The sequence below is a fragment of the Furipterus horrens genome, unplaced genomic scaffold (genome assembly GCF_987537825.1).
Source record: "Furipterus horrens unplaced genomic scaffold, mFurHor1.1.pri manual_scaffold_17, whole genome shotgun sequence".
Classification (NCBI taxonomy): domain Eukaryota; kingdom Metazoa; phylum Chordata; class Mammalia; order Chiroptera; family Furipteridae; genus Furipterus; species Furipterus horrens.
This window is the reverse complement of record NW_028327187.1, coordinates 107,173,795-107,195,587: the sequence shown is the minus strand read 5'-3', so window position 1 is coordinate 107,195,587 and position 21,793 is coordinate 107,173,795. Positions and strand designations below refer to the sequence as shown.

General features: G+C 41.2%; 2 protein-coding genes and 1 long non-coding RNA gene across 8 annotated transcripts in view; 2 read left to right on the top strand and 1 right to left on the bottom strand.

Annotated features, from left to right (window-relative positions):
• CNKSR2 (connector enhancer of kinase suppressor of Ras 2) overlaps positions 1-6,543 on the top strand; it is a 272,213-nt gene extending 265,670 nt beyond the window's left edge. For all 4 annotated transcript variants that reach the window (XM_090264455.1, XM_090264454.1, XM_090264453.1 and 1 more), the window contains 2 exons: positions 1,777-1,973; positions 5,015-6,543. In XM_090264455.1, the coding sequence (XP_090120581.1) occupies positions 1,777-1,973; positions 5,015-5,230 (413 nt within the window). In that variant the 3' untranslated portion in view covers positions 5,231-6,543. The remainder of the gene's footprint in view (positions 1-1,776; positions 1,974-5,014) is intronic.
• A 1,680-nt stretch (positions 6,544-8,223) lies between these two features.
• KLHL34 (kelch like family member 34) lies at positions 8,224-11,164 on the bottom strand. Its single transcript, XM_090265124.1, has one exon. It carries the CDS (start codon positions 10,508-10,510, stop codon positions 8,561-8,563), a length of 1,950 nt encoding a protein of 649 aa, XP_090121250.1. The 5' UTR covers positions 10,511-11,164; the 3' UTR covers positions 8,224-8,560.
• Positions 11,165-11,256: 92 nt separating this feature from the next.
• LOC149991781 (uncharacterized) overlaps positions 11,257-21,793 on the top strand; it is a 66,096-nt gene continuing 55,559 nt past the window's right edge. For all 3 annotated transcript variants that reach the window (XR_016508638.1, XR_016508639.1, XR_016508640.1), the window contains exons 1-2: positions 11,257-11,661; positions 21,308-21,515. This is a non-coding gene — a long non-coding RNA (uncharacterized LOC149991781). The remainder of the gene's footprint in view (positions 11,662-21,307; positions 21,516-21,793) is intronic.

The following is a 21,793-nucleotide window of genomic DNA, read 5'->3' as shown; positions in this document are numbered from 1 at the left end:
AACCCACAAAGCAATTTCTCCTTTTTACAGTCCTTCATCCTTCCATCCCTCAAAATTCTGTAGGTGTTGCCAACATTCAAAGATGGGCCAACAACAGAAAATTTAAAAGCTGTTATTTAAAGGGATTTTTGTATTTTTAGATTATAGTTCTAACATCGATACATGATTAGGAAGTTAAAATTTATGAAATTAGTAATAGTATGTGCTGATGATAACAAGGAACTTTCCAATGAAAGGATGAAAGGAATCAATAATCACACCTACCAATAGTTGCTAACCTCAGCAGCATAAGAGCCAAAAATTGAATATGAAACTTAAATGAAGCTACTTTTTAATCCTAAAGGTGATCCCTTTAAGTTAAGGTACTGTTTTTGTGGGCTTTGGGGGTGGTTTTGGGTACACTCTAAAAAAATTTTAAGAATGCTGCATTTTAAGGGAGTCTCACAAATTCATTAACACTTATTGTTAAATACACAATTCAAATGATTATTGACGAAACTGGCAGTATCAAATTCTTATTAAAATCATGAATTCTGGAGTTAGACTGCCCAGTTGGAATTCTAGCTCTGCCAATTACTGTGACTTTGAACAAGGTACTTCCCTGCTATAAAATTAAAATCAAAAGATCTACTCTTAGCTCTCTTATAAGGATTAAATGAGATCATGACCATTAAGCGTTTACCATACTGTGTGGCACATATAAATATTAACTACTATTATTGCCATTCAGAAAGTCTTTTGAACTATGTCAGAAAGCCTAAAATCTTCACATGGACTATGATAAATGAAAAACATTCCATATTTACTCCCGGGCCAATACAATTAGTACTCCTCAAATAGGACTCTGGCTCTCTATTACTGGAAACAATGGAAATGTGTTATAGCCCTAATACTATCTACCACCACAGTTAAAATCCAAGTTCATCTTTATTATTGTTGAGAAAGATAAGACACCAATATTCAGGCAATTAAAGAACAAGATGGGAGTTTCACTTGTTCAATAGATCTAAGGTCCTTTCCTAAACCAGTCTTCTAAAATTTTTTTTTCTCAGAAATATGTCATTGGAGTATTTTCTTCCCAGGTCTTACAAATGCTAAATAGCTTTTCTTAGTATGTGCCAGATTTCTCCTGAATTTTCATATAAATGTATTCCCATATTTGATTTAATTAAAGCATTATTATTGATAATTTATGATCATTTAGTATATTTACAATGTGGCGGACATTATTATGGAAGTCACATGAAACCTAATAACCCTCAGTGGCACACTATAGGAAGATACTTATAATCTAATAGATTTCAAAGAATGCCATTCCATTTTATGAAGTCTGGAAAATGTAAGAAATCAGCTTACTGCTATACCAGGAGAGCTCTCTATTAATCAGCATTTCTATGCTTACCAATATAAGGGATGTTTATTGATGTTTTATAAGATTAAATTATGTGCAGGACTGTTTCTGTGTTGTGTACCTTTTGTACTCTAATTCTTTGAAGTAAATGGACTCAAGATATTTACAGTGATTTGCTACAAAGAGAATATTTTGTTCATCAAATCATCCTATTATTTTATCATTCTAAAACAACTGGCTGCCTGTAGCTAATCTTACCCAGTAAAACTAGCAGCTGTGGGTTTGTTGGGATTTTTTTAATGTAATAGAGTGTTTTTCTAATTATTCATTATCCTGTTTTTTAGATGATTTTTAGTAGATTTTTGGAGTGTCAAATAACTGTTTATTACACTGGATTCATTTCTCTCTCTTTTTGGACATTGCAGGTGAAAGTGGGGAAGAAAAGTTAGGAGACTCATTGCAAGATTTATATAGGGCACTGGAGCAAGCCAGTCTGTCACCTCTGGGAGAACATCGCATTTCAACCAAAATGGAGTACAAGCTATCTTTTATAAAGAGATGCAATGATCCTGTGATGAATGAAAAACTACACAGGCTGAGAATTCTCAAAAGCACTTTAAAGGTAAGATAGGAAATGGAAGGAGAAATTTGTGTTCAAGAGAGTCATTCCTGAATTTAAAGGCAATTATCAGATACTCTAGGTGCAGGAATACAAAATGAGATGGGACGGAGTGGGTTGGGCAGGATAGGTAAACAGAAAAAACCTGGAGCTGAGCTGTTCTTATAGCCTAATAAGTGTATTGGTAAAGAGGAAATAATCTTAACTTCTCATTAACATCTCAAAGCACTGACTAAATGTTATGTGACTTAGTTCTAGGAGAAAACAGGATATAATTAATTTTTTTTCCAAAAATGCAAGGCTAGTGTTATTACTCAGTCTTTCAGTTTCCTAAGACAAATGTGCCATGTAGTGTAAGTAATATAGTTATTAGAAGAACACAGCATGCGTGCAGAATGCAGTAGTGGGTGCTAAAAGGATCTGTGATATTTCAGGACTATTTCCTGAAGCGCATTTGGAGTGAAGCCACAGTGATTCATGTTCCATGTAGAAATTTTATAATTGTTCTGTTTATACTATTAGTTCCCAATTCACATGTTACTTTTCCTATTATACAATTCCACAAGTACTTACACTCTTTGTGGCATTCTTATTATTCCACCCCCAGACTGGGGAGGAGGTGGAGAGGAGAGGGGAGCTGAGAGACTGGAAATCCAAGGAGGCAGAAAAGTGAGCGACCTCCGTGTGTATGTCTGGCAGGGAGAAGGCCTGCCACACAAACTCTCCTGCAAGCAGGCCCTGCACCCTTGAAAAATCAAAAACAGAAAAGAACTATCTTACTGAGCAAAAGGTCAAAGGACTCCTTGGGGAAGTATTTCAGATTCATAGTATGTTGCTGAGGTTTTGTGATTTTGAAACATAGATGAGTACCAAAAAGATAAAATAGAAAATGGATTCTTTGAAAAATATTTCCCATAGCAAGCGGTCAAGTTTTCAGTCAAATAGCTTTCAGTTGGTATTAATACAAATACTATTGTAAATCCACGAGACAACCTAATGGCCTTTTGGTAACTAAGAAGAGAATTTTTAAAAGAGCTACAATATTCCTAAGAATAATTCTGGTGACCAAGCTTACTCCAAAGATATCTTTACCTAATAGACCCCTACCCTGCACCACCCTCCCATTCAGGTCCAAACTGCTTGATTGGGACAGCAGGCAGCCATTTTGAAGCAGGTCGGGCTCACATATTTTAAAGACCTGCTCCTGTCCCCCTCTCTTTCAGCCCCTCACCCCTATCTTTTATACTCTGTGTATTTCAAAACAAAAAAGTTTTCTTCCAGTAGCAAAGAGTATGTTCCATTCACTGAGTATCGATGAGTTCCCAGGCATGCAATGCTGTACTCTCTGAGGCAAAGACGTGAAACAGAACCCATGGGCTGTTCAGTTATGAGAGTCTCGATTGTCAGCTGCCAAAAAAAAACAAAAAACGTAACTCCCAATACCAGATTTTGGTGAAAAGAAAAGGAATTGTTTATTTAAAGGTTATGCAGATTTAGATTAATGGCTGAATTCTGCTGTGAATTCCTGCTCCCTTTAAAACACCCACAAGCATACAGTCCTGTCTCCCCTCTTGCCAAATCAGGCCAGTTTCAGAACAGAAAAGTCAGAGGTACTGTTTCCCTCTAGGAGAATAGAAGTCTGGGGCTCCGTATTTCTCAATCCCAGCTCAGCTTTCCTGGCAGCTCCGATTAATCTGTACTTGATTGGGGAGGTTCTGCCCATATCACAGTGTTCTCCAGCTCTTAATCCAGAACCGCACAGCATCTCCTTACACACCAGACCTCATGGCGGGCTCGTGGGGTGCCTCTGCTATCTTTCAAACTGCATGGCCCCTGACCCCCAAATGGCTGCTGCCTTATTTTTAAAACCCTGACTGCAGCCCATGATGCAGTCAGTGTGCTGACCGGTCCTGGCCACTTGCAGAATCTCGCGCAGGCCCTGTAAGCTTTTTCATCACCATTCTAGTCAAAGCCCCTCCCATCTTCTTGGCACCTGGAGTGGTCATAGCCATTTACATAACTAAGACACTAGGTATCTCTCAGGAAAATGGCTGTGCTCCACTGAGTCCCATCCCCCAAACTCTGAGGCTTCCGGCCACTCTCTTACAGAAGGATGGTGAAAAGTCACTGTAAGGAAATGTGCCTTGGAAGACAATTTGATTTGGGGTGATGGGTACACAATGCAATATACAGATCATGTATCACAGAATTGTACATTTGGAACATATATGATCGTATTAAGCAATATCACCCCAATAAACTTAATTTTAAGAAAAGAAAAAAAAAAAAAAAAGAAATTCCCTTCATTGGTAAAAAACGATAGAGCCCTATACTTTTTAGTGTGGGAAATTAATAGGAAATGTAACTCTCCCGTTAGGGAAGAATAACTGCCCAAGCAACCTTGGGTGTGTGTCATTCCTGGAATTATAATAGTCCCCTCGACAAGCACAAAGCAACTCAAAAAATCCTTGGTTCCAACCCTGCTGTCTCTGTCTGGGCCCAAGGACCAGAACAACTGCTTAGGCATGTGGCTGTCATTCCCTTTCAAGTCTAGCTAGCCCAGAAATGTGCGTTCCTATTTCCTGTAGAACATTCTCTAGATTTCCCTGCCCCTTCCTTGGACCGGTAAAAGACAGGTACTGACCACCTAGCAGGAGAGAAAGGACAATGTAAATGTAACTCAAGACAGAATATGGTAAGTCTACTCAATGACAGTGATAAAATGCTATGAGAGAGAACATTTTTTCCAACTGATGAAGGAAGGCTTCAAGAAATGAGAGGTATTTGAACTGCATATTAAAGAATAAGGAATATTTCCATAGGTAGAGATGGTAAATGAGAAAAAATAAAGTACAGAGAATAGGCAATGTAAAGCATACCTTGGGGGTAGAAAAACATATACTAGGGTTTGACTCTAAATAGTTCAGTTTGCATATACCAGAGCCATTGCTTATGGGCTTTTTATTTTTTGCCTATTAACTTTTTATTTTAAATTTGAACAAAAGTTTGTCTGCATCTAACTATTGAATCCATTTGCTTTTCAGGCCAGAGAAGGGGAAGTAGCCATTATCGATAAAGTCCTAGACAATCCAGACTTGACATCTAAAGAATTCCAACAATGGAAGCAGATGTACCTTGATCTTTTCTTGGATATCTGTCAAAACACCACCTCAAATGACCCATTAAGTATTTCTTCTGAAGTAGATGTAATCACTTCCTCTCTAACACACACTCATTCATACATTGAAACACACGTGTAAGTGTATTCTGACTTCAGGCCATCTGGTACCTTCTGGTATTTTGAACAAGTATAAAAGGTAGTTTTTATATCAATGTGTGGGACACTTAACAAGCTATACTTCAGTGTTACCAAGCTATATGAAACAAACCATATATGGTCATAATACCATTGTCTTTCATGAGCATTTGTATATTTTATATGCAATTAGTGCTCAGCTTATGTTTACCATGTGCAAAATCAACTGTCTTCAATGACTTAAAATTAACTTTTGCAGACTATTCTGAAGACAAGTGGTCTTCAAGTAGAAAAAACACAAAATGGCAGTTTTCTACCTAACGTCATCTTTTCTCCCTTTAAGTTAATTTTATATAAACAAGACTTCAAAAGTAAATCACATTTTTTCAGGTGCAGACATCCTTGTGGGTGGGAAAAGAACTTAAACCTTTTTTATATTTATTAAAATGTTCTAAGAATTTTCTTAAACATTGCACAAAGTTTAATGTTGTAGTTTTATTTTTGTGAAATGTAGATGCGCCTACAAGAGTTAAGCAAACTAGAAGAGCATCAACATAAGAGAAGTTCAGGTATCTAATATTCGTCTTAATAGTCTATTAACTTGTGAAAGCTGGTTAATGGGAATACTATTCCAAATCTATGGGGACACTTAGTGGTGTATCAGGGCAAAGCTTTGTAAGATGTTTTTGTAACTAAGACCAAAATTGATGATAGAGCTGCTTTATTTTCTTGGTTTAAATCTTCCTTTATTTTTGTAGTGATGATATGCTGATTGTGTACAGAGGAATTTGAGAGTGCATTTTTTTAAAACATACTTAACTCACCCAGAAAGGCAGCTAACAGAATATATATATATATATAAAAGTTCAGCCCAAACTCATGTTTTTAAACTCCAGGTCCTAAAAAACTACAAGGTATAAGCTGGAATGAATGAACTTTCCAGTTAGTTTCCAATTTTCCTGCTAGTCCATTAATTAAACTCATGTAATTATGCTTCAGGCATAATAAAATATGTTTAGTTAGGCTGACATGTGTTATAATATAGAAAACAATGTTGAAACATAAAAACGTACCTCTCTCCTGAGGAGCAAGAGGATGATGGTCACTCAGAGATCTTTTACATTGATTTATATGAGAGAAATAATTTATAGAGGTTTTTCCTGACTTCATGAATTGTTGTAGAGGGTGGATGAAGTCTATGAAAATGTCCTCTTCATATATTTCCACTTATGAGCATCTCATTTTTTAAAGTGATCACAGCATGATAACAACTGTGCTGCTTTTTAGTGTCTGGCTGCATAATGTACAAGTCACAATTTGCTGTTTTTTTTTTTGTTTGTTTATTTGTTTTTTTTTTTTAAGAGGAGGAAGGGACCCTCCTTTACTATTCTATATCCTAAACTCTACTTCTAATCAGCTTTATACTGTTGCCTGTACAGCTCAGTGAATGTACTTTCATCTCTAAGAGTTCATATACATGCCAGTGAATATTTTTGCTGTTGAGGAGAAAGTAAAAACGCCACAGCGGGTATCTTTTTCTTTGCTTTCGAAACCACCATTGAATCACTATCGTTTTGCAGACTTTGCACAACTGTACAGGAAAGTGGCCTTTCTACAGCACATTTTCAGTAATCCTATATTTAGTCAAAATGGATGAGAAATCATGTATTAATGTTTGTATGGAATTTTGGGTCCAGTGTAATATTTTTATCATTTAAAAATACTATTTGTAAAAAATTTATTTACTGCATGAATATTGATGCACATTACATTTGTGGGATTTTGTATATGTAAAAAAAAAAAACAAAACATCATTTTGTCCTAAAATGAAGTGTGCTTGTTAAAGGTATTTAGATTTGTTGATGTTTACTGAACCAATGTGTACATTCACTTAAAAATATCTGTACCTGATGGACGTGTCATGGATACAGTGGCCAGGCTGTGCCCTGTAAACAGCAAGCAGTTGATGGAAAGACTAGCTGTGTTGCTACTAAGCAGCTTTTCCTCTTGTAAAGTCTGCTCTGTTGTTTTAAATGGTAAAAATTAAGCTAATGAATTTTAAAAGACTTGTGGCTAGCCTAGCATGAAAGAGATGTTTTAAAACTATATATCTGTACATTTTATTGCATTAGTTTCAAATCTAGGAGAGAGGCAGCACTGTAAACTGAAGTCAAATAAATTCAGCTCTTAACGAAACCTTATAAAGCACCTACTTTATTCATACAGAGCCTCACCACATTTCTTTGTGATGCAATCACACAGCCACCATGCCTCCTTTTCCCCCTCCCCAGTCACAGGTTCTAACTTTACTACTCCATCGGTGGTACAAGCTAGAAGCAGCAGCTGTTCAATATACAAGCATCTTCTCTGAGCCCCTGTAAAATCAAGCTGGTTTTCCATTTCCCTGATGTGAACTTGAACATTTCACCTACTCCTCTTCCCTTTCTCTGTGATTCTTTGGGGAAATTGGAGGAGGGAGGAGCCACCAAAAATAAGTTTGTGTTTTTTAAAATGTAACCTACAGCATATCTGCAGACTGAATATTTAATGAGGATAAAGGAAATAGGATTTTGTTTTTGTCAGGTATTCCACTTAACCGAGGACCCTGATTATTATGGCTAAGGTTGCTGAAACTTAAAAGCAATATGCTGCCTAAAGTCAGGGCAAAAGCAGACAAGGGGTAAGTAAGGATGAGAGACAGAACAACTTAACCCAGGTTATTTTTATTAAAAAGAAAATGAAAAGTGCTTTCTTAGAGATCTTTTCCCCTCTCAGTTCCGTATTTATATTAAACCAGAACAGAACCATGGTTCTGGACCATAAAATCATACTTTTCCTTACAATGATTTCATTCTGGTTAACCAAGGCACTTTCCTTTCACTATTTATTCAGCTAATGCCATCTTCTAGGGCTATTTATTACAGCCTTTATAGCTAATGATTTTCTGGGTCTTGTATATATATAACTTCTTACAGTACATTTTTTTTACTATTTGTTTGGCACAAACATAATCACTACTTAGCACCTAGGGAAACACTTTAACAATATGAAGGGAGCTAGAGTCATATTTTATTTTTGGAAGTCCAACTCTAGCCCAGCATGAGAATTTATACAAATCCCTAGCTCAATGAAGCTGATTCCTGTATCCTTCTATTTGACCCCTGCTGTCTCCTCAGCTTAAAGGGAAATGTTCCTCTTTGACCAAACCCTTATTTTCCTCCTTAACCTTCAGAAGCCACTCAGTTCCCCAAAGTCTCATTCTTAGGAAAAGCCCATGTGTTGCTCTGTAAACCTGCCTGAGCACGACTTTCTTCTCCGTTGACCTGAGACTGCCCTAACGCAGTAAGCCCAGCACTAAGTCTGGAGCCTCTCCCATCTCTGCCTCCCCCTCCTCATCCCCACCCTCAGCCAGCTGCAGCACTGCACACTGCAGGCTGCTCCAGGCCCAGGGCAGTGCGCAGCCGATGTCCTCCCAGCGGTCCAGGTCGAGGTCATAGCCCACCACGTTGCGGGTAGGCACCTGGCGCGAGTCCCGCCACTTGACGCCCCCCAGCAGCAGGGCTGTCTCCTCCACCACTGCCAGTCCATAGCAGAAGCGATCGTAGGGCAGCGGCCGCAGCCGTGTCCACTGGTCCGTGCCCGGGTCATAGCGCTCAATCTCAGAAAAGGGCTCATAGCGTCCCAGAAAAGCAAACACCGCACCGCGAAGCACAGCCATGTGGTGCCCAAAGCGGGCCGTGCCCATAGGCGTTCTCTTGCTCCAGGCCCGCTCCCCGGGGCCCATGGAGTACAAATCCCTGAGGCTGCTCGCGCCGCCCTCGCCTCTCCCTGACTTGCCCCCTGAGATGTACACTACACCGCGGTCCCCAACAGCCCCCGCGTGACCGTGCAGGGCCCGCGGCAGCGCCCCAGCCGCAGTCCATCGGTCCCGGCGCAAGTCGTACCTCTCCACCGAAGCCAGCGCCTCCCCGCCCGCACCCAGTCCCCCGACGGCCAGCAGCCCGTCACCCAGGGCACCGCACCAGAAGTGGGCCCGCGCTTCCCGCATAGCGGGTACCGTCGCCCAAGCGTTGAAGCGCGGGTCGTAACGGTGCACCTGGTTGGTGACTGCCCACCTGCCGTTGGCCGGGGGTGAGGAGGCGCCGCCGGAAGGGCTCTCCCCGCCCAGGACAAACAGGAAGTTGCCCACAACGCACACGCTGTGCCCTAACAGCGGTTCTGGGAGCCGCGTGAGGCTTCGCCAGCGGTGATTGTACACATCGAAAGCCACCACGTCCTGGGTGCGCTCCCACTCGCTGTCATCCTCCTCTTCCTCTTCCAGCTGCTCCTCTTCCTCCTCTTCTGGCTCCATCACGGCGTCCCTGCCCCTGGCTGCCCCCTGGGGGCCCACAACCTCCTCCGTCACCACCTCCCGTGCCCTGCGCCCCCCGACCAATAAGATGCGGGTTTGCGGGCTCCGGACGCTGGTCTGCTCGCCCTGTAGTAGCGGCTGGCGGGACGGCGCTGTATGGTAGTTGAGGGCCTGGATGATGAGGCCTTTGACACGGGCAGGCAGCTCGAGGCCGGAGCCGGAGTACACTCGCCGCAGCACGTTGGCAGGCACCAGACCGAAGCGGACGCGCTCCAGCAGCGCGGTGCAGTGGGCCAGGCGTTCGGCCTTGGGCTCCTGTCGCAGCCAGGCCAGAGCCAGTCCCAGCAACCGGGCCTCTGGCACCCGCGCCACGTCGGGGGCACCCAGCACGGCCCTCAGCGATGCGGGGTTGAGCTCCAGCAGCCCCACGGGGCCCGCACCCTGCGCCAACAGCTCCCGCAGGTGGTGCACGATATAGCGCTCAGCAGCGTCCAGCGTATGCGCCAAACCGAAACGCATCGCCACGTTGGCGGCGAAGCAACAGTTCTCTGGGGCCAGCAGGCGCTCCAGGTAGCGGCCGCACAGTCCCAGGGCCTCGGTGACCTGCAGGTAGCTGGCGGCCTCCAACGTATCTTCTACAGTATCCATGGAGAGTGGCAGCCAGGCGGTGTAGATAAAGTCCAGCAGACGTTGCAGGCTAGCCGCCGACGGCACGTGCAGGTGAATCACTCGTGCCTGGGATTCCAGGGTGTGGCTCTTGAACAGGGCCCTGAAGTAGTCGCTGGAACAGGCAAGGAGAGACCTGTGCGCTGGGAACTCGGTGCCCTGGGCCTCCAACGTGACGTCGCACAGGAAGCCCTCGGCGCGCAGGGCCTGGTAGCCGGTGAGCAGTGCGCCGCCATGAGTTTTGCAGTAAGACAGGAAGTAACTCATGATGCCCAGGGCGGGAAGCTGCCGGGCGGGGGCTGAGGCCAGCCTGGCGCCTCCGGAGGCATCTTCGGGCACTATGCACAAGCCTCAGGGGCCTTAACAGAGGCCCATTATTTCCCTGCTCAGTTTAAAGCCGGGGGCTCCTTCATCCAGGTTCACAGATCTCCCCGTATCCCTCTCAGAGCCATTTCGTTCGGGGAACGGCTTCCAGAGCCTCTAGTAGCGAAAGGCACGGACTTTGGGGTCTTCTGAGGGGGTGCAGGGTTTGGTTTCCGCGACTGCCGAGGTTGCCAGCACGTCAGCCCAAAGCCCCCTCCCCAACCCAGTTTGGGGATCCCACAGCTGTGCGGCAGGGGCCCGCAGTAGCCTCGCACCATCACCTGGAAGGGCCGATATCTGAGTGGACCGACTCCTGGTGGTGCTGGATTTCCGACGGCCCAGATGCGCTGATGTGGCCCGGTTCGGGGCGTCCTAAGAGTACGAGGCGAGGACTCTGACCTCCCTCGGTAGACAAAGAGGACGGGTTCTGTGGACACCCGCGAGGGCCTGGGACAACTGGCAACGGGGCTGGTGGTGGTGAGCGTATTCTGCGCGGAGGATCAAATCAAAGCCCGAGTGATAAGAGCGGGGGGGCGGGGTGCGGGTCAACGCTGCCGGTCGGAGGCATGATTGGGTGCCGCACATAACAGGCCGGTAGCTCACAGCGACAGGAATAGCGCGCGGCCTCGGCCTCCCTGCGCGCCCCGCCCCGCACCCAGGCTGCTTGCCCCGAACTGAGGGCTGGGACACGGGAGGAAAGTGGCCGGGCCTGGAAACTGACTCCGTTAACCCGGAGAGCGCCGATCACCAAGGGGTCCTGGGAACCCGGCTGGGGTTTGCGGAAAGGCGCTCAAGTCTCCCCGGCCACTGCGTCTAATAGTGTCTGGGGAGGGGCGCCCAGCTGAGCTGGAGGATTGTCGACCACCCAGTGTTCCAGGAAAGAAGCCTCCGGGCGACACCTAACTTTATGTTTTAAGGAGGCCCTAATTAATCCGGCGGGAGCAGGGATTAAGAGGAGATTTTGCGCGCTGACAGCCAAGAGGCTGCTGTGTGCAGAGGAGCCACTTTCGGGAACCGCGCCCAGGCGAATCCGGGCTTCTGGCCAGCGGCACTAGGTAACACGCCCCTCACCTGGACTCACCTTGAGATTCTGACCTACTGTACGCCTTTCCTGCTTGTCTCGGATTCTGAATTCAGAAATTTGTCCCCATTCCCGTTCGCGTTCGCCAACCCCAGCTGGGTTCTCCCTTCCTGTTCTTGGACCCTGTTTGGCTCATCCCTTGGCAAAGAGGACAAGGAAATTGTAGGTGACTTGAGTTTTCTGCTTTTGACCACTTGCTTTAAGAAAATAATTCGTTCCAGTTTCTCTCCCGGATTTTCCAGACTCTGGTCTAATTACTGCTTGCTACATCTTCAGTGCCATAATGAGATAACGGGCAGTAAGGTTGCAAACCTCTATAAAGGCTGGAGTTTTGTAGGGCCCCTCCTCATGAATTTGTTTTCATAAGATGCGCCCAGCTCAGAAATGATAACTAAAACCACCCCAATCTTGAGACATTAGAAAAACATTTCTCCATCTCCTCCATTTTTCTCTTAAATAACTAAATGATCACTATAACTTTTCTTGCCATTTTGGAGGCTACTCTGTGTTTTGCTTTCATTCACAATGGATTTTTCTGTTTTGTAATGCAACTCCTCTGGCAGTCTATTTTAAGTGAACCTTTTGAGGGTATCTGAAATAACTTGCATTTCTAACAGTTGGGGTTATATTTCATAGAAAAAAAGCCCGAGGAAGGATAAAATTCTATCATTTTCTGCCTGATATGCCATTGGTACTTACAAGGTCTCCAATTAGAAGTAATTCTGGAAGTGCATAAAAATATTAGTAAAATGATTTTGCCTTCTTGTCAAAGGTGGAACTACTTTATGACAAATTAGCCAAATTATAAAACGCAGGCAGGGGCTCAGGTTAAGGACTTGCTCAAAACTCCAGAGGCTAAAAATACTCCCAATTTGAATTCCTAATGTTAGAGCTACAGATGGGTTCATGGTTGATTTTTCGTTTTTAAGTACTAAAATTTTGAGTTCAAAAATAAAATGCCAATCTAGTTCACTGTGCACAGATATGTATGGTGAAATCGAATGGCCTTTACTCAACCTAATAGAATTTTGCTATAAAGGATATTTGAGATCATTTAGCTAAACCCTTTCCCTTTACTCCTCAATTACTTGTTTTTCTTTTTAAACAAATTTGGCAAATGGGCCCCAGAGAGGGTTTAGTTTGTCTGGGTGACTTGGATACTGAGTTACGGAGTCTGGACTGGAATCCAGGGCTTCCCCCAACCCCACTACATTATGTGACCTCATGTATGATAAAAATAAACTAGTGCAACACAATTTACTGAAACCAAATTTTAAAGTGATAAAGTTTAAATACAGCTATTTAAACGGCATGTTTTTAACCTGAAAATCAGAACAGATCTGTCCATCACCATGCATTCAGGTTGAATCCAAAATGTCGTATTTGAGAATAAAGATTCTGCTGGGGAAGACTTTAAACTCTTAACATCAACAATCCAATTTCACATAACAAGTATTGTTCATGGCTGGCCTAATATGCCACCTTAATGTGTTTTGCCATTGAGGGCATGAACAACTGTGTTAACTGAAGAAATTTGCATATTGGATGTGTTTACAAGGTCTCATTTAGAAAACGTAACTGTCAATTCATCCAATAACATTCTTGTCCTTTGAGTGATATTTATGGAAAATATCAATACTTTAATTTCTATGCAATATTAAGTATGCTGAATAACATTTCAGCCTGTGCTTTTTTAGTTGTAGTAAGTATGTGTCTTAAGTTGGGTCACCTAGAAGCAGGTTGTACAATCCAACCTGAATGCAAGATGATGTGCAGATGTGACAGGATTTGATCATTATGTTGAAAATTATCTTTGCCCTGATTGATGTGGCTCAATTGGTTAGGATTCATCCTGCAAAGCAAAAGGTTGCCAGTTTGATTCCTGGTAACATGCCTAGGTTTCTGATTCCATCCCCATTTTGGACACATGCAATGTTTCCCTCCCATTGTTTCTCCCTCCTTTCCCCTCTCTCTAAAAATAAATAAATTTTAAATAAATAAAATTATCTTTATGTGTTCCCCTCCCCCTTTAAACTCTCAACCTCTTGAAGGCGGGGAATTTTTCTTGGTCTTTGTATCTCCAGCCCCTCATAATGGTCTTGGGCTCAAGTAATGTTGAGTTAAACAGATAAAGGGAATTATAAGATCAGTGGGAGAAGTAAAGGGTTATTTAAGAGGAACTTGACTGGGATAATTACTGCCTTCTCTCTGGTTCTCTTTCTTCCCTTCACACAGAGGGGACTGAAGACACATCCTGGTAAAGCAGTGAATTAACATCCATCTACAGATTCAATGCAATTCCTACCAAAATCTCAGCCATGGTTTTTGTAGAAATAGACAACTTTATCCAAGAATGCATATAGAATCCCAAGGGACCTCAAATAGCCAAAACAATTTTGAAAAAGAACAAAATTGGAAGACTCACACTTCCAGATTCTAAAACTTAAAACAAAGCCGCGGTAAAATCAATATAGTGTGCCTCTGGCATAAAGACAAACACGTATACAATTGGAATGGAATAGAGAGCCCAGAAATAAGCCCTTGCATATATGGTCCAATGATTTTTAGTCTTCCAATCCATAAACACACAATGTCTTTCCATTTATTTGTGTCTTATTTAATTTCTTTCAGCAGTGTTTTGTAGTTTTTCAGTGTACAAATTTTTTCCAACTTAGTTAATTCCTAAGTATTTTATTCTTTTTAATGCTGTTGTAAGTGAAATTGTTTTTGTTTATTTCTTTTTTTGGATTATTGGTTGTTAGTGTGTAGAAATGCAACTGCATTTTGCCTGCTGATTTTGTATCTTGTAATTTTGATGAATGCATTTATTAGTTCTGTGTGCATGTGTGTATGTGTAAAATCTTTAGACTTTCTACATATTAGATCATGTCATCTGTGAATACAAATCATTTTACTTCTTTCTTTCCAAACTAGATGCCTTTTATTTCTTTTTCTTGCCTAACTGCTCTGGCTAGAACATCCAATTCCATGTTTAATAGAAATGAAGAATGCATACATCCTTGCTTGTCCCCTGACTGTGTTCTGGGCCTGTCCTTTCATACTCAGGAGCCTCCAAGGCATTTTTATCCATAAATCCCTGACTGACAGCCTGCACTGGGCAGAAGAGATGTAGGAGTCTGGCAGAAAGTAATCATATCCTCTGATTAAAATAAACATCACATACATGTTCTTTAACTAGTCTGTTCTCCTTTCTACCATTATTCCCCTCCGTCCTCCCATCTGGTCACTGTCAGTCTCTTCCATGTTTCCATGCCCATGGTTTCATTTTGTTCATTAGTTTATTTTGTTCTTTAGATTCATTCCTCTTATAGGTGAGATCATATGGTATTTGCCTTTTACTGCCTGGCTTATTTCACTTAGCAAAATACTCTCCAGTTCCATCCATGCTGTCACAAAATGTAGGAGTTCTATCTTTCTTTCTGTTGCATAGTATTTAGAATAGTCATGAGGATGTAAACTACAGCATAGGGAATAGAGTATCCAAAGAACACATATGCATGAGCCATGGACATGAACAACGGTGTGGGGATTGCCTGAGAGAGTGGGGGAGCTGAGTGGAGGGAGCCAAAGGGGGGAAATTTGGGACAACTGTAATAGCATAAACAATAGAATATAATTTAAAATATAAACTGCACAAAGGAATTGTGCAAAATCAGCCACAAATTCTTGGAGAATGAGTTTGTGTAGTATCGATGTTTAATAGACAGTAAACATTGAATAGTTTTACAAATTGACATTGTAAACACAACACATCATATAAACCTGTGACTGTATATTGGAGGGTTCACCGAAAGATGTGGTGTCCTGGTTGTGACACTCTATGTCAGTGTTCAGATCGGCCATCTTCTTGTCCTTATAGACATGGAACATTTCTTAAAATTGACTTATTGCATAATAACATATAATAAACACCACTAGCATTTTTCTAACATACAAGGTCTGTCCAGAATGTATCCAGCCATGTAATATGAAAAGTAGACACATTTATTGAAGAAGATACAAGAAACATTGTACATAGGACAATGACATCTCAGTCCACTTCAAAGTAGGCACCTTGGGACCTCACATAGTTCTCCCAGTCGCCATCAGCTGCCCTGTCATATTTTCCTGAATGTCATCGATGGTCTGAAATCTCTTCCCTTTCAAAGATGATTTTAGTTTTGGAAAAAGCCAGAGGTCACAGGGCACCAAATCTGGGCTGTAGAGGGACTGAGTCACCTGGGTGATTCGATGTTTAACAAAAAAATTGCACGAGACATAAAGAGTGAGTGGGTGAGTTGTCATGATGAAGCTGCTAATCACCAGCTGCCCATAACTTCAGCCTTCTGAATCATCCAAATAGTTTCCATGGAAGAATATTCAAACTTAACTCAAAATTCTATGCAGATTTGTTGCTCTGCTCGCTCAGTCATTTTGAATGTGTCAGCCACACAGTACGCATACTCACTCAAAGGCGTCTACTGCCCCCACTGACTAGTACAGTGAAGTCGTCATTGTTCACACACATGCATTCTAGTCCACTCTTCTTGGCTGCCAGGTTACATCGATGTCATGCAAACTATTCTCATTATATTAACAATGGCTGGATGTTTTCCAGAGGACAGACCTTGTATATACATTTTCCCCTTAAATAAACTTCATTGTTAATTTTTCCCATCTCTTCAAACATATAGAAATTTCAAACTTTTGACCAAAATAGATAGAAATAATGAAGAAAGCAAAAATGCCTGAAACTCCTTCCATTCAGTTACAACCATCACTATCACTGTTGAGTTACTTAATAGAGCATATACATATTCATGTGAATTTAAGATAAGAAATTTTGCATGGATGAGATCACATTATGTACTATTCTGAAGCTAAAATTTTCACTTAATCGTATGTCATGGGGATATTCTCAAATAAATGTATATAGATACACATAATTTTTAATTGAATTAAGTAATCAGATAAGTATACAAGATTTACATACAAGGATGTTTATTATATTACTTATAAACATTTTTCAAATAAGTGAAATTCAAGAAAGATCCAAATGGTAGACTACCAGGCAACTTTTAAAATTATTTTAGAAGAATATTTAATAACGTGGAAAATGCCCATATATGTTATTATCAAATAAGAGAATCAGGCTACAAAAAGTAATTATAGTATTATTCTAATTAAATCTGCACACACTAGAAAAGCTAGGGGAAAAAAACTGGAAGGACATACATTAAAATGAAAAGAGTGATTATATCTAGAGGAGTATTACAAGGGGTGTTTTTTCTCTTTGTATTTTTCTACATATACCAAATTGTCTACAATGACAAGGATTTTATTATGGGGAGAAAATTATAAATTGTATTAAAAATGTAGTCAATAATAGCAAAGAATCTTGCCTGTATATGACTGTAACAAATCAGAAAGATTTAGAGTATAATTATAATATTTTGGGACAGTTTCTTTGACTAGACTTTTGGAAAATTTAGCTGATCATAGTTTTGTGAGCAACCAGCCTGGGAATGTGCTGATAAAAGAAATAAAGCTTTGACAACTTCAAGTCCTGAGGCTACTCATGGTCATCATTAACCAGCTTTATTTGGATTGCACATCAGATGGAACCTCAGTCTGGCTATAAATTTAAGCAAGCTTTGTTAGATGGGAACATGAAACATTGCTGTAGAGTTGGATAAGCACCATTTACTTCATGGTGTGAATAAATCTATCTGTGGGATGAACCACTAAAAATAAAAATCAAGTTCCTGGCCATTGTCAGGATACACACCACTAGTGACACATGGTACAATAAAAAATAATTTTTATTGAGGGAAAAGGTAGCAAAGAGGAGTAGTAAAGCATGTGCAGTACCTCCAAACTTGTATTATCCAACGCTTACCATGACCAGTTTTCCAGTAGAGAGTTCCCTCCCCTCCCCAGGATGCCCTACATAGTGTATTTCTAGGGTCAGGAGGCCAGGGGACATCAGTGCGACTATGTAACATAGTGGAAGTTTCCTGATTAGATGAGTGGCCTTCTTTATAGAAAGAGGAAGCCTTCAGACCTATGGACATGGAAAACGGTGTGGGGACTGACTATGTAAGTGGAGGGTGGGCTGGGTGGAGGGGGCAAAGGAGGAAAAAGTGGGACAACCAAAATAGGATAAACAATAAAATATTTAAAAAGAAAGAAAGAAAGAGGAAGCCTTCAGACTCAATAGCTGGTATCATCCTGTTCTTTCATTGCGCTAACTAGACTGACTGAACCAGATTGTCCCTAAGCTCCTGCAAGTAGGGAGGAAATTAGCCCCCAGAACCATCCAAATGGGTCTTGCTTCACTGGTTTTTGATGCATTTAGAGCTGAGACCAAGTTTCTCAAAACTGCTGGCTATCTGGATTGTCACAACCAGTTTCCTCCTCCAAATAGGAAATAAGAGGTATTCCTCTACTTTGGGAACTTGATCACCCATTATAGGAAACTCAAAATTTCCCACAAGGCCTTGTCCAAAGGATAGGCTGTCCCAAGTCTTCCCTTTCATTGCCAACTAGAAGCAACTTCTCATCCTCTGTTATTCAGCTGGAGGCTCTTCCAGGTCTAACATTCTTGATTACATGAGAGTAGTAATGGCTTCCCAGACTACTCCAGCTCCTTGGCACCTCTCCTGGTGATATTTTAAATGTCCAAGCCATTTTGGTCATTTAGTCAACCCTTGATCTGCTATCATTAATGAATCTGCTCTTTCTTTGATTTGAGTCTTGGGATCTTACAAAATAAATTTCTATTTGTTTTATGCATTTTATTTATTTATTAACTGATTTATTCTTCCATAGTGGAGTGATATGTTAAATTGGAAAAACGAATAAGGGGTTCTTTCTCAACTGTTATACTCTAAAATTCGTTGCAGCCAAAACCCCCTCAGAGCCTTCAGTGTCCTTTCAAAAATGTACAGTTGGATTTTTTTTCTCATGAGAATTCCTTTTATGATAAGCTTAACATTTCTCCAAAGAAAATGTTACAATACCAGAAACTTCTGAGCTGACATTTACTTAGTTTTTACAAGAGGAATATTTAAAATTTATACAAGGCTTACATCTGAGCATCTTCAACTTTTTTAGGTATGAACCTCAAATGGTAACTTTAGAAACAAAACTTAAGGCCACTGCATTTTCACAGGTAAATAGAAGCATGTCCAGATGACTGGTTCTAAGTCAATATGCTCAAATCCTTGGATTCTCACTGGGTTAAAACCTCAGGTGGCAACCTGATTGCCAGAGGAAACATATTGAGTCACATACCCAGCTTGTGATTCACCCATGAGAAGCAACACTTGAACAGTTAATTATTTACACCCCTGTCCCATAAAACTTACCTATAGACTCCCTCAGGATTTTGCACAAGTAGTTTAAAAGAGGCTGTGTCATGGACTAATCCCCAGCCTTTCATTATGAAGATTGTTTTGCAAAGTGAAAACATTTACAGCCCCTCTCTCAACAGTGGTCCTGTTCTTCACAATTGTCCTTTGGGAGAAGAAAAAAAATCAAAAGCTTACATGTCCTCTACAGCATACACAGACACACAAACTGTTTTTGAAAATCTAAACAAGACAAGGAAGCGTAAAGGAGAAAATAAAAATTGTCCACATGTATGCATTCAGAATAAACTGTTAATATCTTGGCATATTCATTTCCAGAGTGTTTTCTCTCTCTCTCCCTCTCTCTCTCCCATCTCCACCCCTCTCCCTCTCATTTTCTCTCTTCCTTCCCTTTTTCTTACCTAAAGAAAAATTTGCCTTCTTTTGTCAGCATAATACATACTTATTTTTAAATAGTTTGAAAAAGTACAAAGTTAAAGAAGTTGACATTCACCCACAAAACACCATCCAGAAGCAATTTCACTGACATTAGGAGAGTTCCAGACAACAACATAGGCTCATGCAAAAAGATAGATAAGTGGATAGATAGACATACACAGATAGGGAGACTTTTAAGAAAATGCTATTTCTTAATATAAATAAAAATAAAATAGTTCAATGTGATTTTAACTAAAATGGTACTTATACTTGAGTTCCACAGATAAAAAGATAAATTGAAGTGAAACTAAGGAATTCATGATCGACATTTATTCACCAGTATTTCCTAAGATACTCTTAAGAAAAGATTCCAAACTATCATTAAGTGGTTGGAGTTGGAATTTTTAACTACCTTTTCCAATTTTAGGCAGTATTGACTCCCTGCTATAAATAATAAGGGTGCTCATACTTCATACTACCTCACATGTCTCTTTCCCCACTTTCCAGTGTCTGATGGTTATATTCTTCTTTTCTCACCTGTGGTTTAGAGCCTTCTCATCCTGCTCTGTGATGTCTAACCTGTGAAGTCTTACAACTGACCCTTCCTGAATTCCTCCTAGGATGGATTTCTGATGCTCCTGGTGCTCTTGCTCCAGTCCCTGTGCTTCTCAATTTCTCCCATGTGGTCCCGCAGCTCCCAGTTCCAGCCACCTTAGCACCACTACCACTGACCCCTTGTGTGCTGGTGGTAGAGTGGGGACAGTTCCCTAGGATGAGGGGAACTTATTTCCCTGACATTCCACTCCACCAGTATCTTATGGTTCTCACCCAAGCAGGTAAAGTACCCTTCCAGATTTTGGAGGCCCCAGCCTTCTTTCCTTCAAGCACTTTCCATAACTCACAGCAGTGGGGCTTATCTCTTTAAAGAGAAATAGTATCATAAAAGAGAAGAAAAACATGGCTTAGGGAAAGTGTATGGAATATTTCAAAGGGTAAAAGCAAAGAATTTACCTAATGAAAGAGGTCCTGATGAGGTACAAAGCCCTTCATTAGGGGAAATTTTAGGTGTTAGGTAACAGGAGAACAGGAAAATAAAAAAACACAGCATGGGGTGGTGGGATGGTGGGAAGGAGTCCCAGGAGGATCAGTGGCAATGCATTTAAGCTAATGAATATTTTATATTTCAATGAAACAAAAACTAATCCAGGACATTTCTCTTTTCTTCCCTATCTCCCTGTATGTGTGGTCCTGGGATGAATAAAATGTAGTCCCTAAACTAATTTATTTTTAAGTGATGATTGACTTATTTAAATGTATGTTTTAAGAAATATCTGTCCTCAAAAATAAACAATAATCTAGCCAAGGAACGTGTATGAATGACTCATGGACATGGACAACGGGGAGGGATATAATTGTGGGAGAAGGGATGGGATGGGAGGGGGGAGCAATGGGGGAAAAATGGGATAACTGTAATTGAATAACCAAAAAATAAAATTAAAAAAAAAAGAAAAAAGAAAAACAATAAAAATGATCAGCAATCCCAGTTTCCCCAAAGCACTCACTTTTTAGAAAGTTAAGGAAGAATGACTCCGATACCTTGGATCACAGTATTCTGAAGATTTGTTTTCCATCTCCCTGCGAACATCCCATTTTTGAAGGACTGTCCCAGAACTCAATTCAGAACTGTGTCCTTGGTGTGGTAGGCTGCATTCTAAGATGGGACCTCTGACTTACTTCTAACCAAAAAAATATGGCAGAGGTGATGGAATGTCACTTTCAGGATTAGTTTACAAATGATTGTGATTTTTGTCTTGTTAATATTGACTTCAGTTTGCAGGTTTTGGTGGAGAAAGTGACCATGGAGAAACTGAGAGCAGCCTCAATCAACAGCCAGACTGGAACAGAATGCTGCCACCACAGAGTATGCTTTCCCTAATGCACATCCAGAAGAGACTGCGAACCCTGGGCTGCCGACATCTTGACTGAAACTTCGTAAAAGACTATGAAGCCATGCCCAGACTCCTGACCCACAGAAAGGGTGAGATCATAAATTTGTGTTGTTTTAAGCCACTAGGACACGGGGTAATTTGTTATACAGCAATAATAACTAATACACTTGGTTTAGCATATACTAATACCCATCATTTCCAGGCAGTTCACCCCCATGGAAAATCACTGAGCCAAGACGAAGCATGTGAGAATGTCAAGAGTAGTTACAGGGAGTTTACAAAGAGAGTAAAGTTAATGTAGATCAGATTTTTAATTCAATTGGCTGTGACGGATCACCATTATTTCAAATTAACATTTTATCTCAGT

What these genes read in the sequence shown, in the direction of transcription:
- KLHL34 (XM_090265124.1), bottom strand. Translation starts at nt 10,510, where the DNA reads ATGAGTTACTTCCTGTCTTACTGCAAAACTCATGGCGGCGCACTGCTC.